This window comes from Xenopus laevis, chromosome 6L (genome assembly GCF_017654675.1).
Source record: "Xenopus laevis strain J_2021 chromosome 6L, Xenopus_laevis_v10.1, whole genome shotgun sequence".
In the NCBI taxonomy this organism is placed as follows: domain Eukaryota; kingdom Metazoa; phylum Chordata; class Amphibia; order Anura; family Pipidae; genus Xenopus; species Xenopus laevis.
Window position 1 is genome coordinate 80,445,132 of NC_054381.1, and position 14,753 is coordinate 80,459,884.

General features: G+C 40.9%; 1 protein-coding gene across 1 annotated transcript; it reads right to left on the minus strand.

Moving 5' to 3' along the window:
* Positions 1–736: 736 nt before the first annotated feature.
* On the minus strand, positions 737–10,297 carry LOC121394673. The gene is made up of 4 exons (XM_041566236.1): positions 9,726–10,297; positions 6,400–6,467; positions 5,620–5,984; positions 737–1,007 (listed from the first exon to the last, which is right to left on the minus strand). The coding sequence occupies exons 1-4, from the start codon at positions 9,940–9,942 to the stop codon at positions 818–820; spliced, it is 840 nt and encodes a 279-aa protein (XP_041422170.1). The 5' UTR covers positions 9,943–10,297; the 3' UTR covers positions 737–817.
* Between the last annotated feature and the right edge of the window lie 4,456 nt (positions 10,298–14,753).

Consider the following 14,753-nt stretch of genomic DNA (forward strand, 5'->3'; position numbering starts at 1 on the left):
AATAAAGACTTTGCGCAATTAAAGTTAAAACTGCCTTGGTGGGGGGTTTTTTCTTTAAGTAAAAACGAATTTAAAAAAAAAATTACTGGTCCTTTAAGCAATCTGGTTGCTAGGTTCTAAATTACCCTAGCAACCATGCATTGATTTTAATGAGAGACTGGAATACAAATAGGAGAGGGTTTGAATATGAGGAAGAGTAATAAGAAGTAGGAATAACAGTAAAATGTTAGCTTTACAGAGCATTTGTTTTTTAAATGGGATCAGTGACCCCCATTTGAATGCTGGAAAGAGTCAGAAGAAGGCAGCAAATAATTAAATAACTAGAACAAATAAATAATGAAGACCAATTGGAAAGTATCTTACAATTGACCATTCTTTAACATTCTAAAAGTTAACTTAAAGTTGAACCACCATTTAAGATAAAATATATAATATGATGTTCTTTACTTTTTTCCCCTTTGTTGATGAACCGGACCAAGATGCTGGATTTTTTAATTTTATTTTTACAGATGCTGTTTTGGTGTTAATGTTTAATGTTATTTTTTTATTTAATGTTAAAAATAAACAAATACTCCTATTATTTTTTGGTATTGATGTTCATATTTTATGAAATGTGTATTTTTTAAAAGTAAGTACAGTGAGTTTTAATGAATAAAAAAATGGTGGGTGACAGGTCGGCTCTTTTGTGGATGATGGAGGCTGAAATATAAATTAATAAAAGATTCTAACTCTTACATATGTATGTTATTTTTTATATTGTAATATAACTGGTCAACAAGTAATATAAGGTTGCAAAACACATTTGATTTCAAAATATTTAATCAAGGGCCATATATTCAGCAGGGTAATCCTGGTGTTGTCGGAATCCCATATATAATTCCTCAGGATCTGGGAATTTGTCCCTGATGACCTTTACAGCACAGGACGGAATAGGTCTCCGAACTCCTTTTCCTAGATACCCATGAATCCAGGCTGAAAAACCTTTGTATGCTGTTTTCCGTAGTAATCTGTAATTAGTACATAGGAATTCTTTATGCAGTATACTATAGCACAGTAAGATATTCTAAGTGGATAAGTTAGGTTCAATAGGTGAGAAGTCCTAAAAATGTCCTACAACCTATGGGAAGAAGCTTGCGTCTAGTTTTCTTTTTTTTTTATCTCAGGCCTTCTCTGCAGAAGTGAATAATTGTGCTTGTGCTAGTAAATTCAAGATAAGGACCCAGTGTAATCTGGGCAATTACCAGACTGAAAGCACATTAGTAAAGTGAAAATAATTTCAGCATCACTAAAGAATATAATATAGTGGATAATGCACCCCCTATTGTAATTTATATACATATTAGAAATCACGGAGGAGTTACGTGACCATATAGTTTTTATACAGGTCACATAACTCCGAGGTGACTAATATCTTTATAAATTTCTGTAGGGGGTGCATTCTTCATTATAATCTACAGTGTTTCTATATGCACAGAGGCAAATATGTTCACACAGAGGCATAACTTTTCACATTGCGAATATTTTTCCTTTACCAACTTTTATCACATTCCCCCTGAAGACTAGAAAAGGAGGAGCGAGTGAGAAGGAAGTCAGATGTCAGACGGACAGGCAGGAGAGTGAGGCAGTGATAACTGCTGTCTGAACACTTTATATACGGCGAGCTCTGACGTAAGAGCGCACAGTTTATATAGTGAATTAAGTACCCCCTATTGTAAAATATAAGGACATTATAAGTCACCGAGGAGTTCCATGATATAAGCATGTGGCCGAAGGCCGAGTGTTTTTATACAGGTCATGGAACTCCAAGGTTACTTCTAATATTCTCATATTTTACAACAAGGGGTACTTTATTTATTATAATCTACAGTTTGGTCATTTTCGTATAGGACCAAACTGTAAATTATATACTAATAAACGGCACGTTCCTACATCAGTACGCGTCGTTTATAAGCTAGAGAGATCACTTGCCGCTGCTCTCTTCCTCCACTGCGTTCCGCTTCTGTCTAATTCCATGGGTCAGCTCTTTCTTAACACGGTGCACTCCTCCTGTCTTACAGCTAGGGATGTAGCGAACCGCCGAGTATGTGTTCGCGAACGCCGTTCGCGAACACCGGCAAAAAATGCGAACAGTTCGCGAACTGTTCGCGAACTTCGAACATCCGAAAATCGTTCGATTCGAACGATCGTAGGATTTTTAATCGTTCGATCGAACGATTTTCGTTCGAATCGAACGAAAATCGTTCGATTTTAGCGATCGAATGGTCGAATGGTCGAACGATTTTGACGCGAACGCCTATTGGCGAACGTCGCGCGACGTTCGCGAACTTGCGGCGGACGCGAACAGCCGATGTTCGCGCGAACAAGTTCGCCGCAGAACAGTTCGCTACATCCCTACTTACAGCTATGGCTTGTTTAAATCAGTGTCAGATCCCCCTCTACCTAGCCCCTCCCCTCTGCTCTGTCTGGCTCCCATCGCATAATGACTGTTTGGTCTCCCTTATGGAACGCATTTTAGGACATCATCAGGGGAAATCATTGTCCTGCATACACTGTCCTAAGCAAGAGGAATGCAACATGGCATGCTTTTTTACTCACCAATCCTCTGAGGCTGATGTCACACCTCACTCCTCCCTCTTCAGCCATCCGTCCTGGGTCCCCGCTTCTTACTCCTCCCTCGTCAGTCATGAGTCCTAGGTCCTCATACCTCACTCCTCATCCATCCGTCCTGGGTTCTAGCATCTCCCTCCTCGGTTGTTATCACTTTCTCCTCACTCAATAGGGTGCGCATATTCAGCCCTGCGCCCTGATTATAGTTATTTGTTCTTGCCATTTGTTTTAGCCAATAGGTGTTTTAGGTTTTTAAATTGCAGCAGTCAAATTCAAGTTACAGCTGAGAAAGGAGAAGCTAGGACCCAGGACGGATGACTGAGGAGGGAGAAGTGAGGAACGAGGACCCAGGTGGGATGGCTGAGGAGGGAGGAATGAGGAGCAGGACCTGACAGCTGAGAAGGGAGGAGTGAGGTGTGACATCTGCTTTGAGGAGGGGTGAGTGGAAAAGCAGACGACGTTGCATTCCTCTAGCATAGCAGATCGCATACAGGAGATGGATTTCCCCATACAATGTCCTAATATGCGTTCCATACTCCCTCCCTTTCACATAGTTCCTCTCTGTCTCACCCTCACTCCCCTTCCATCCACCATTTTATCTTTCACTTCCTGCTCCTCCGTGTCCGCTCCTTTAGCTCCTCCCTCCATGATGCCATTCCTGTCTCCCTCAGCCCTCACACAGTCAATCTCCGGTTTCGCTCCGCCTTTATTCATCACTCTGTTCCTGGATTCTGTCACCTTCCTTTATTCACCTTCCCCCCTCAGCTTTCTTTTATTTTGCAACTGATGATGTCACTCAATGCAGGCAACAAGGCAAAATGAAAATAGCTGATGGAATTCAAAAACAGGTACTTATCCCCAAAAAAGTAACTACAGGGAAAAAATGTAATCAGCCTTAAAAGTATAATTTTGTAGCACATAAGCAATGCCAGTAAAACTCTGCACACACAGACACTGTAAAACACTAGACATGAAAACTGTAGATTATAATGCATACTGTACCCCCCTACTTGGAGTTATGTGACCTGTACAGTAGGGGGTACATAGTAGATAATGTACCCCCGACTGTAATTTATAAAGATATTATTAGTCACCATGGAGTTATGTGACCTGTATAAAAGCACTCGTGTAGCCTCGTGCTTTTCACATAACTCCTCAGTGTCTAATAATATCTTTATAAATTACAGTAATGGGGTACATTATCCACTATATAATCTACAGACCAGCTAATTCCCTATGGGCCAGACTGTAACTCCTCTGTGACTTCTAATATCTATATAAATTACGGTAGGGGGTGCATTATCTACTATATAACTTAAAGGGGTTGTTCACCTTTGAGCTAACTTTTAGCATGATGTAAAGAGTGATGTTCTGAGATAATTTGCAATTGGTTTTAATTTACTATTACTTGTGGTTTTTGAGTTTTTTAGCTTTTTATTCAGAGCCTCTCCAGTTTGCAATTTCAGCAATCTGGTTGCTAGGATCCAAATTACCCTAGTAACTATGCACTGATTTGAATAAGAGACTGGAATATGAATAGGAGAGGCCCGAATAGAAAGATTAGTAATAAAAAGTAGCAATAACTATACGTTTGTAGTGTTATAGAACACTTGTTCTTTAGAAGGGGTCAGTGACCTCCATTTGAAAACTGGAAACAGTCAGAAGAAAAAGGCAAATAATTTAAAAACTTTAAAAAATAAATAGTGAAGACTATTGAAAAGTTGCTTAGAATTGTCCATTTTATAACATAATAAAAGTTATATCAAAGGTGAACCGCCCCTTTAAACACACATCTTCCCTAACTACCCTCAATTGTTTTTGTTATATATTGTATCACTTTTAGTATGTAATTAATAGACTACAATTATATACAATCAATATTAAAACTGTTACTGAATGTAAAAAAATGCCCAATTTTACCCATTCTTTTCTTTCTTTCTCCTTTGTACCCCTACTGTAATTTATATAGGTAGTTTTTGATACATGTAAATCAACTGTGAAACACTGATTTTTTTGTTAATGACTGTTTGTAGAAATTTGAATTTTTAAAGATATTAGCAGAAATTGTAAAATGATGTAGAATGTGAAAGATAAACACCTTTAGTAAAGTCGCACCAATATGGTTGGAATGAGCACAATGACTTTAAAGGGATGGTTCACCTTCACTTTAATTTTTAGTATGTTATAGAATGGTCTATTCTAAGCAACTTTTAAATTGGTCTTCATTCTTTATTTTTTTTAATTGGTTGCCTTTTCTTCTGACTCTTTCCAGCTTTCAGATGGAGGTCACTGACCCCATGTAAAAAACAAATGCTCTGTAAGGCTACAAATGTATTGTTATTGCTACTTTTTATTACTCATCTTTCTAACCAGGCCTTTCCTATTCGTAGTCCAGTCTCTTATGTAAATCAATGCATGGTTGCTATGGTATTTTGGACCCTAGCAACCAGATTGCTAAAGTTGCAAAATGGAGAGCTGGTGAATAAAGAGCTAAATAACTGAAATAATAAAAAAATGAAAACCAATTGCAAATTGTCTCAGAATATCACTCTCTACATCATAACATAACTCAAATGTGAACAACCCCTTAATAGCTATTAAACTGGACAATCACAATGGATTTCCAGCAGTCTTAAAAATCTTACATTTTACTATTAATAAAGTTTATTAAAGAGTGTAATATTTAGATCAATGTGTAAATATTTCAAAAACCTCTTTGACCATAATTACAAGTTTGTAATTCAAATGATGTAGTAGCAATTAATTGTGACTTTAATCATACAAAAAGATTCTTGACCAACCTTTAAATTGTTAAAAGGCTTATTGTTTGCAAGTGACTGCTCTTCACATCCCACTCAGCATGAGCAATGTGAAGAAATTTAAAATAACCTCTGGAAGGATGACTTAATGCCCATTAAATTTGAAATGTAGTGTTTAGTCAAAAGCCTAATACTATTGATACGACTTACGTAAGGCAAATATCATATAATATATTTTTAAAATACAAGGTACCGGTTAAGGTCTCGGACATTAGGTGGATGCCTTTGCTGACCGATCATTTTTAGGTTTATTTCTATCCTTTCTCTGTGTTGGCAATAATCATAAAAAAAAGGATGTTGTAAAATGCATGAAAATTCCTCATCCGTGACATTAATAATATTGTCGATTTCTTTGCAGCACTTTGATTCAAGATCGGTTGGCATTGCCACACAGTTGTCACATATGCACCAGTCAGTGTTGCCAATTCTAGGGGAGGGTTGCACTGCAGAGTTTTCAGAATTCTGATCTGAAGCTAACCTCCTAGGATTTTGAGGGAAGCATGGTTCATCTTTACCATCCCCATGCTTAGCCCTTAGCTGAGCATCAATGTAAGCCATCTGTAAAATACGAAGACCAAAATAAAAGAAAAAAATGGGCAGATATTGCAAATAGGCATAAATGCAATCCATACGAATTGTCGAATAATCCCCGATTTATTTTAGGGTAACTAAAAAAACAATGTTACTGAGTGTTTTGCTTCCCAGAAGTATTTCAGCTTGGCAAGCAGCTGATACAAATGCAGAGAACTGGTACCCAGTCCAGAACTGGAATACAAAATAGGCCCAGGCTCTTGCGCTTTTAGTGATTTTGCACTTGCACCCGCTCGGGTCAGAGATGACCCCTTATATTGTCTACAATACTTTGATATAAGCAAGAACAGAGCAGCTAAATAATTTCACATATTTCAATTAATGACGTGGCCAATATAATCACAATTTACACTTTCATATATAATTTTGTTTTTAAATGTACCTTTCCTTCTCTTGAGAGTGGAATATCAGATGATGTAGAAGGTTCCACACATTCCATGGTCTCTGTATCTATTTGTAAATGTTTTTATAATATTAATAAAACCCTTTAGACAATATGGTACACACACAAAATTTTTCCCAAGTGCTTATATGCTTTCCATTGCTGCCCCCTTGTGCCTATAAGCCACTCCCCCTAATTTTATGCTTCCGCGTGACATTATGTGTCCACCCACTGTGTGGTCTCCTTATGCATACATGCACCGCCATGTGCTGTCAAATCCCCTATATGCATCCCTTGTATGCCATCCTATCCCCCTATATGCGCCCCTGTACAATCTTGTGGTCTATATGTAATGTCCCTCCATTGATTGGTCACATAGTGCCTATATGAACCCTTGTATGCCTTCCTATCCCACTATATGCAACACCCGTACAGTCCTGTGATCTATATTTACCACCCACCCATGCGGTCTCCTATTGGCTATACGTATGTGTTCATGTTGATGTCCCCTAGTGCCTATATGCCACCCTACCAGCATATCCCTAGCAACTATATGCACCCCCCTGACAGTCCTGTAGTCAATATACTGTACATAGCTACCCCTGTGCAGTCCTTTTCCCATATAACTACACACTCCCCATATGCCATCCTATCCCACTCTATGTTTCCCTTGTATGCCATTCTATCTCCCTATATGGACCACCTGTACAGTCTTTTAGTCTCTATATACTGCCCCCCTCCCAGTTTGGCTCCTAGTGTGTACATGCGGCTTTCCTACTTTTTGCTAGTGCCTATATGCTTTCCCACTGCTGTCCCCTTGTTCCTATAAGCCAGGGGTCCCCAAACTTTTTTACCCATGAGCCACATTCAAATGTAAAAGGAGTTGGGGAGCAACACAAGCATGAAAAAGTCCCATGGGGTGCCAAATAAGGGCTGTGACTGGATATTTGGTAGCCCTTATGTGGACTGGTTCCAAGGCTGGAATGCAAAAATAAGCAGGTGCTTTGAGGACACTGGAAGCAACATCCAAGGGGTTGGAGAGCAACATGTTGCTCACAAGCTACTGGTTGGGGATCACTGCTATAAGCCAATACACCTACCTTTCCCTAGCACCTATATGCATCCCCCTGTGCAGTCCAAATATACCCCTGCCCCGTGCAGTCCCCTAGTGCCTATATGCCACCCCCTACTTTTCCCTTCTGCCTATATGAACCCCCCATATGCCGTGCTATCCCACTATATTTGTCCCTTGTATGTCAACCTATTCCCCTTTCTATACAGCCCTGTGGTCCATATATACTGCCCCCCTCCCAGTCTCCCGTGCAGTCCTGTGGTTCATATATACCACTGCCCCCTGTGCAGTCCCCTAGTGCCAATATATAGCATACTTATTTTTCCAGTATCCCTATATGCAGACCTTGTATGTCATCCTATTCCCCTATATGCTCCCCCATACAGTCCTGTGGTCTATATTTAATGCCCCTCGTGTGGTCCCCTAGAGCCTATATGCAACCCTGATATGCCATCCTTTCCCCATATGTATCCCCCTGTGCAGTCTTGTGGTCCATATAAATGGCTGCCCCCTGTGTGGTCCCCTTGTTCCTATATGCCACCCCATATTGTTTTCCTAGAGTCTATATGCCACCCCCTATTTTTTTCCTAGTGCCTGTATGCATCCCCTGCATGGTCCCCTAATCCCTTTATGTGGCCAGGTATGGCATCCTATCACCCTATATGAGCCCCCCGTACATCCATGTGGTCCCTATATACTGTCCCCCATCCGAGCCCCTGTTGCCTATATACACTTTCCCTACTTTTCCCTAGTGCCTATATGCTACAGCTCTGATAACCACTAATGCCTATATGACATCTTGTGTCTATATGCACCTCCCTACTTTACCATTGTACCTACATGCATCCCACCATATGCCGTCCTTTCCCCCATATGCACATCCCCCGTGCAGTCCATATATACGGCTGCCCCCTATGTGGTCTGTAGTGTCTATACGCCACCCCCTTATTTTACTAGTGCCTATATTCGTTCCATGCATAGTCCCCTTGTATGCCATCCTATTCCCCTACACCGGGCTCTGTGCATTCCAGTGGTCCATATATACCACTACCCCCTGGTGCCTATATACATCCCCTCTGATGTCCTCTAGTGCCTATACTGTATCTGGCATTCCTACTTGTGCTATACCTATATACTGCCCCCATATGCCATCCTACCCCCCTAGATGAGTTCCTATATATACGTTCCCCTCTCGTGCAATCCTGTGGTCTATATATAGCGCTGTCCCTCTATGCAGTCCCCAAGTGCCTATATGCTATCACCCACTGCAGTCCCATGGTGCCTATATGCGTGGCAGGAGCTGTTCACACATGCTGCCCCTCCTGCAGTTGCCGAGTACCTCTATGCATCCAACTTTTGTGGTCCATATATTCTGCCCCCTCCACACCTACCATTATGCTGCCCCCTGCTGTCCTGTATTTGATATATTGTCCCCCCTGCAGTACATATTTACTGGCTCCTGATGTTCCTTTGTGCAAACGTACTTCCCCTTAGCAATCGTAAAAATTATATTCAATCACTCCTATAGTCCCAAGTACAAATTATCTGCTTTCTATTGCTCTACAAATACTACAAAAAAATTGTTAACCGCTGTTGTGCCCCACAATAATTATTTTACCCCCCATGCTGCCCCACAGTATTTGTGCAAACCCCATGCTGCCCCAAAATTGTGTAAACCCTTTTTGTGCCCCTCAGTAATTATGTAACCTCCAGTGTGCCCCACAGTAATATGGTAACCCCTGTTGTGTCCCACAGCAATTTGTTTACTTTAATTTTGCACCACAGTAATATGTTCACCCAATTGTGCCTCACAATAACTATGTTATCCTAGCTACACCATAGTAATTGTTACCCCAGCTGCTGCTCCACAGTAAAGGTGGCCATACACGGGCCGATAAAAGCTGCCGACAGACCAAGTCGGCAGCTTATTGGCCCGTGTATGGGGGCCCCCGACGGGCTTCCCCGATCGAGATCTGGCCGAAAGTCGGCCAGATCTCGGTCGGATGGGGTTAAAAATCCCGTCGGATCGCGGCCGCATCTGTTCGTTGATGCGGTCCCGCGATCCGACCGCCCGTTTGGCGAACGCTAGGATCCGATCGTTGGGCCCTAGGGCCCACGATCGGATCAGCCCGATATTGCCCACCTCAAGGTGGGCATATCGGAGGGAGATCCGCTCGTTTGGCGACATCGCCAAACGAGCGGATCTATCCGTGTATGGCCACCTTAACATTGGCCCCAAAGCAATTATATTAACCCTGAACGATGCACAGAAGAAGCGAACAATAAAGCAGTTGTCTGGCAGAAGCGGACCTTCCCCCGACAGCCAAGATAAACAGTGTCTTTGGATTCTTGTAATTCTTGGGGAATGCGGAAGTAGAGCAGCGATGCTTTGGAATGTAGAAGACGGCGCAAGATGCTTTTACTTGCTCTGCTCCTTTCTTCCTGATAAGGATCTTCTGGTCAGTGCGCATGCGCGGGATTTCAGCCTCAGAGGAGCGAGGACGGAAGATTTTACTGCTCTTTATTCAAAATGGCGCTTTCCAGTCAGGCTATTTTCGAAGTAAGAATAAATAAGGTTATGTACAACTTTAAAATCTCTCTCTTAACTGCTGGTCTGTTTAATCGAATTGCAAACAGTATATGCATATGTTTGAAAAGTGACAGGTCCTCTTTTAATCCCTCTGTGCTAACTTCCATGTCCTTTGGAACTCAGACCTGGAAACGTCTGAACGCGTTGCTGAGCAACGCCTTTGCGCGTCTGTTCTCTGTACTGTACGGAGCTGCTGTCAGTTCCGGTCCACCGCTATGGGAAAAGGTTGGGTTGCGCAAACTTCTCGTGAGGAGCATTAATACTAGCCCTACTTATAACTCTGGCGGATATGCACTATGCGGTTTGCTTTTAAACTGTTCCTTCACACTGGGGTGTTTGTATTGTATACTTTCCCATGTTTATTGGTTACTATAAGTCCCTAGCAACCAGTTTTGGCGCCAAACTTTGAATAGTTAAAGCGCCATTTTGTGCACTGTTTGGTGTTTGTTCCCTGAGGAAGGTTCTAGTATAGAACCGAAACGTTGGATAAAATAACTCCAGATAGGACAAAAGCCGTCTCACCCGAGCTGCTCCTAATGGCCGTCTGTAATCCCTCGCGGCGTGTACCACGTGGCGCTTGCGTCTGTGGCCTGCGTCCCCAGAAGTAGGGTGTAGTCACGTGTGGGCGTCCCGGTGTCCACCGGTATATGCGTCCACTTGTGTAGTCTTCAGCGTCCCGCAAAAACTCCCTCTTGCGCGTTTCTGTCTCCAAACGGAACCTTGATATTGATTCCTCCAAGCGAGCTTTAGTATTTGTCAGCTCTTCCTGGTTCGCAGTCTGCGCAAGTTGCGTCTCCAAGGTACTCACTTGTTCCGCCACAGTGAGTAGTTCCTTCTGTATGTATTCAATAGTTAATGTAATAATGTCCAAGGAACATTTGTTGAGTATGCCCTCAAATTTCCTGCAATACTCCAAATTATCAGAGAACAATGTGGGCTGTAAATGCACCCTCAGGCCCCTCGGTATCCGCTTCAAGCGATAGTATTCAGCCAACGTACATCCATGCAGTTCTAATGAGACCGCACGTTTGGATAGTCGTTCTAAGTTCCGACTCCTTGCTTCTGGATGGGCTGTGTGCAAAAAATCCCTTGAGCCTTTTGTCAGAGTAGCTATACTCGCAGCTTCCAACTCTGTGTAAGCAAAAACGTCCGCTTGGGTGCTCATTAGTGGGTTTGGTTGGGACATGGGTATATACTCAACACTCAAAAATACAATATAAACCAACAAAATGGAGTGGAGATTAACCTTGGTCTGTGACCTAGTCCAAAGGACAAATTATATATCTATCAAAAAAGTCCAGACAACTTGCTTGTTCATCAAGAAAAAACTTTTATCAAGCAAGTAATAAGTACAACGTTTCGAAGCTCCCGCCTCTTTATCAAGCAATAAAGATTTAAATGACATCACATCCTTTTAAAGCCATAAGTTCAAGCCACTCCCATAGGTGGGATGTGGTTAACCATGTAATACACATAGACCATTGACCATATATAAAATTCAAACAAAGAGGGTATCCACGACAGATGCTTGCACAGGAGGTGATACACTGTCAGATTCACTAGTGAACTTAAGGTTATACTCATTAGAATTAATATGTGCAATAAAATCTTCCAAGACATATTAATTCTAATGAGTATAACCTTAAGTTCACTAGTGAATCTGACAGTGTATCAACCAACTATTTGGATTTGATATTGAAGGTAGAAGGTGCTCAAATTGTCACTGACCTCTATAGGAAAGCCACGGATAGGAATTCCCTATTGCATGCCAGGAGTGGACATTGCAAAAAATGGATCAACAATATCCCATACGGCCAGTTATTGAGAGCAAAAAGGAATTGTTCCACTGATACCTTGTATAAGAATCAGGTCCAAATCTTGGAGAAAAGGTTTTATGAAAAGGGTTATAAACCAAATGTGATTTCACGTGCAAAGAAGAAAGCAGCCATAAGAGGAAGGGATAGTTTATTAGCAATCAAAGAAAAGGCTGAAGGTACAAATGAAAACTCAGAAATCAATCATAAAGTCCCATTTGTTACCAGATACAGTGTACTATCTAATAAAATAAGCAATATTATTAAAAAACACTGGCATGTAGTTAGATCTGACCCTGTACTGGAAAGATGTTTAGAAACACAACCTACAATTTATTTTAAGAAAAATTCTTCATTAAGGAGCATGTTAGCTCCATCCAACACCTTTGGGAGACTTAAGAAGGATGACATAACAACATACATGTCAGGCCTTAAGGGTACCTTTAAGTGCTCACACAAGAGGTGTACAGCCTGCCAATTTGTTGCCCCGAAGGGATTCAATTATGAAGAGTTAGGGTTACCACAGCCTAAAAGATTTTATAATTGCAAGACAATATATGCAGTTTATGCAATAATATGTGAATGTTGTATGTTGTATATAGGACGCACTAAGAGAACTGTTGGTACTCGGATTTTAGAACATGTAAATAACATTCGCAAACAGCGCACCAACCATAGTGTCCCAAAACATTATAAGGAAATCCACCAACATGATCCACATAAATTAAAATATATGGTACTAGAACAAATAAGCCACAAACATGAGGGTGGTGATAGACTTATCAAGCTGCGACAGAGGGAGACATATTGGATTTACAGGTTGAATTCTCTAACTCCGAGAGGTCTTAACATAGACTTGGATTTAGCAGCTTTTTAATTCAACAAGTTTACTCAGTTCTTATCTTAATTTATTATTACTAACCATTTATAAGAGTTTTTAGCCCATCAGTCTCAAGAGAACACGTTTGAATAAATATGCATAAATTAGCATTTTTAATTGGTATGGTCTAAACAAGACAAAATTATTTGATTAACTGTCATAATCACAATACACTGTGAATTTCTTGGAATATGTTTATATGTTTATTGGGTATATGCTGCTAATGTTAAAATTTGAACATCAAGTTGCGGGTAATTATGTCACAATAAATATAAACGGGTAAGTCTGCAACAGGGAGGAAGCAGCACCGACATGATTAACAAGGACTTGTGTGATCATCACACCTTCCCTGAGGAAGCGGTCAAGAGAGACTGCAAAATGCGTTGGATATTGGAGCAGTTTGATTTATTCATCGATCACAGACGCAACAGGAGAAACCTTCCTGGACCCAGAGAACTCTGGACTTTTATTTTGCTTTGGGTACTACGTGCTTTATGATCTGGTGATCCTTGTGAGTAGAAAATTGTTTGTTTTATGGTGATTTTTAATATTTATTAAAGCAATATTATACTATATTTTGCTTATATCTTCATTATATTACTTGATGGATGACTGGAGAAAACTTATAAGGTGAAGAACAAACATTACTACATGCATCAAAAATCCAAGAAATCTTGTGAGTATATACCCGAAAGGGGGAACCTTGAAGAATATCACACTGGTGGATCTTCTGCAATATAGCTCTCCAGGCACCATTTTTAAACACTCTGTGGCTCTAGGGCAGGGATCCCCAACCTTTTGATCCCGTGAGCAACATTCAGAAATAAAAGGAGTTGGGGAGCCACACAAGCATGAAAAATGTTTTTGGGGTGCCATATAAGGGACCTGTGATTGGCTATTTGGTAGCCTGTATGTGGATTGTCAACCTACATTGAGGCTCTGTTTGGCAGTGCACTTGGTTTTTATACAACCAGAACTTGCCTCCAAGCATGGAATTCAAAAATAAGCACCTGCTTTGAGGCCACTGGGAGCAACATCCAAGAGATTGGAGAGCAACATGTTGCTCACGAGCTACTGGTTGGGGATCACTGCTCTAGGGGCTTAATTGCTTATCTTAATTGAGACAATACTACTCTATGTGTGCGCTTCCTTTTGCATTCTATTTCAGATTTCCTGTGTCGTTTTAACCTGGTGTGAACGGTGATATTCAAGGAAGCAGCCCCCCCCTTTTTTGTCAATAGTGCAGTGGCGCGGTATTGGTATAAATTAATTATACCTCTTTCTTTCTAAAAAATATAGAGGAAGTAGACCCTGCGGCTGCAGGGGGCCCCAGGAGGTATAGGGGCCAATGAGGCCCTAATTCATATACAGTTTCAATAAATATTGGTAAAACAAGTCATCCGCTAAACATTTTGGGGGCCTGAAAAATGATTTGCTGTGGGGCCCAGTAATATCTAGTTACACCACTGTATGTATCAATATCCCCAAGCTGCCTCATCACTTCTTAAATGCTAAACTGCAGTCAGAACCTACAGATGGTTTAGTAATAAATAAAGGAAAATGGGGCTCTAAGTAAATCCAAGTATGATTTTTTGAATTGTGCCAATCAAGTAATCCCCATTTTTCATGCCCTTCCTATAGTCCACAAATTTTACTTTGATGGTGGTTTCTGTCTCCAGAGATGTGGTGCCGTCATAGGGGCCCCACTTACGCCAACCTCTTCATGGGGTGGTGGGAGAGAAATATTATATATATTTTTCGTTTTTATATTTATATATATATAATATATATATATATATATATCGATGACTGTATTGGAATATGGGATAGAGATAAGCAGACTCTACAATATTTATTGGGTATTGTAATGTAGTAACAGAAGGAATTAGGGATGCACTGAATCCACTATTTTGGATTCGGCCGAACCCCCGAATCCTTTGTGAAAGATTTGGCCGAATACCGAACCCAATCCAAATCCGAATTTGCATATTCAAATTC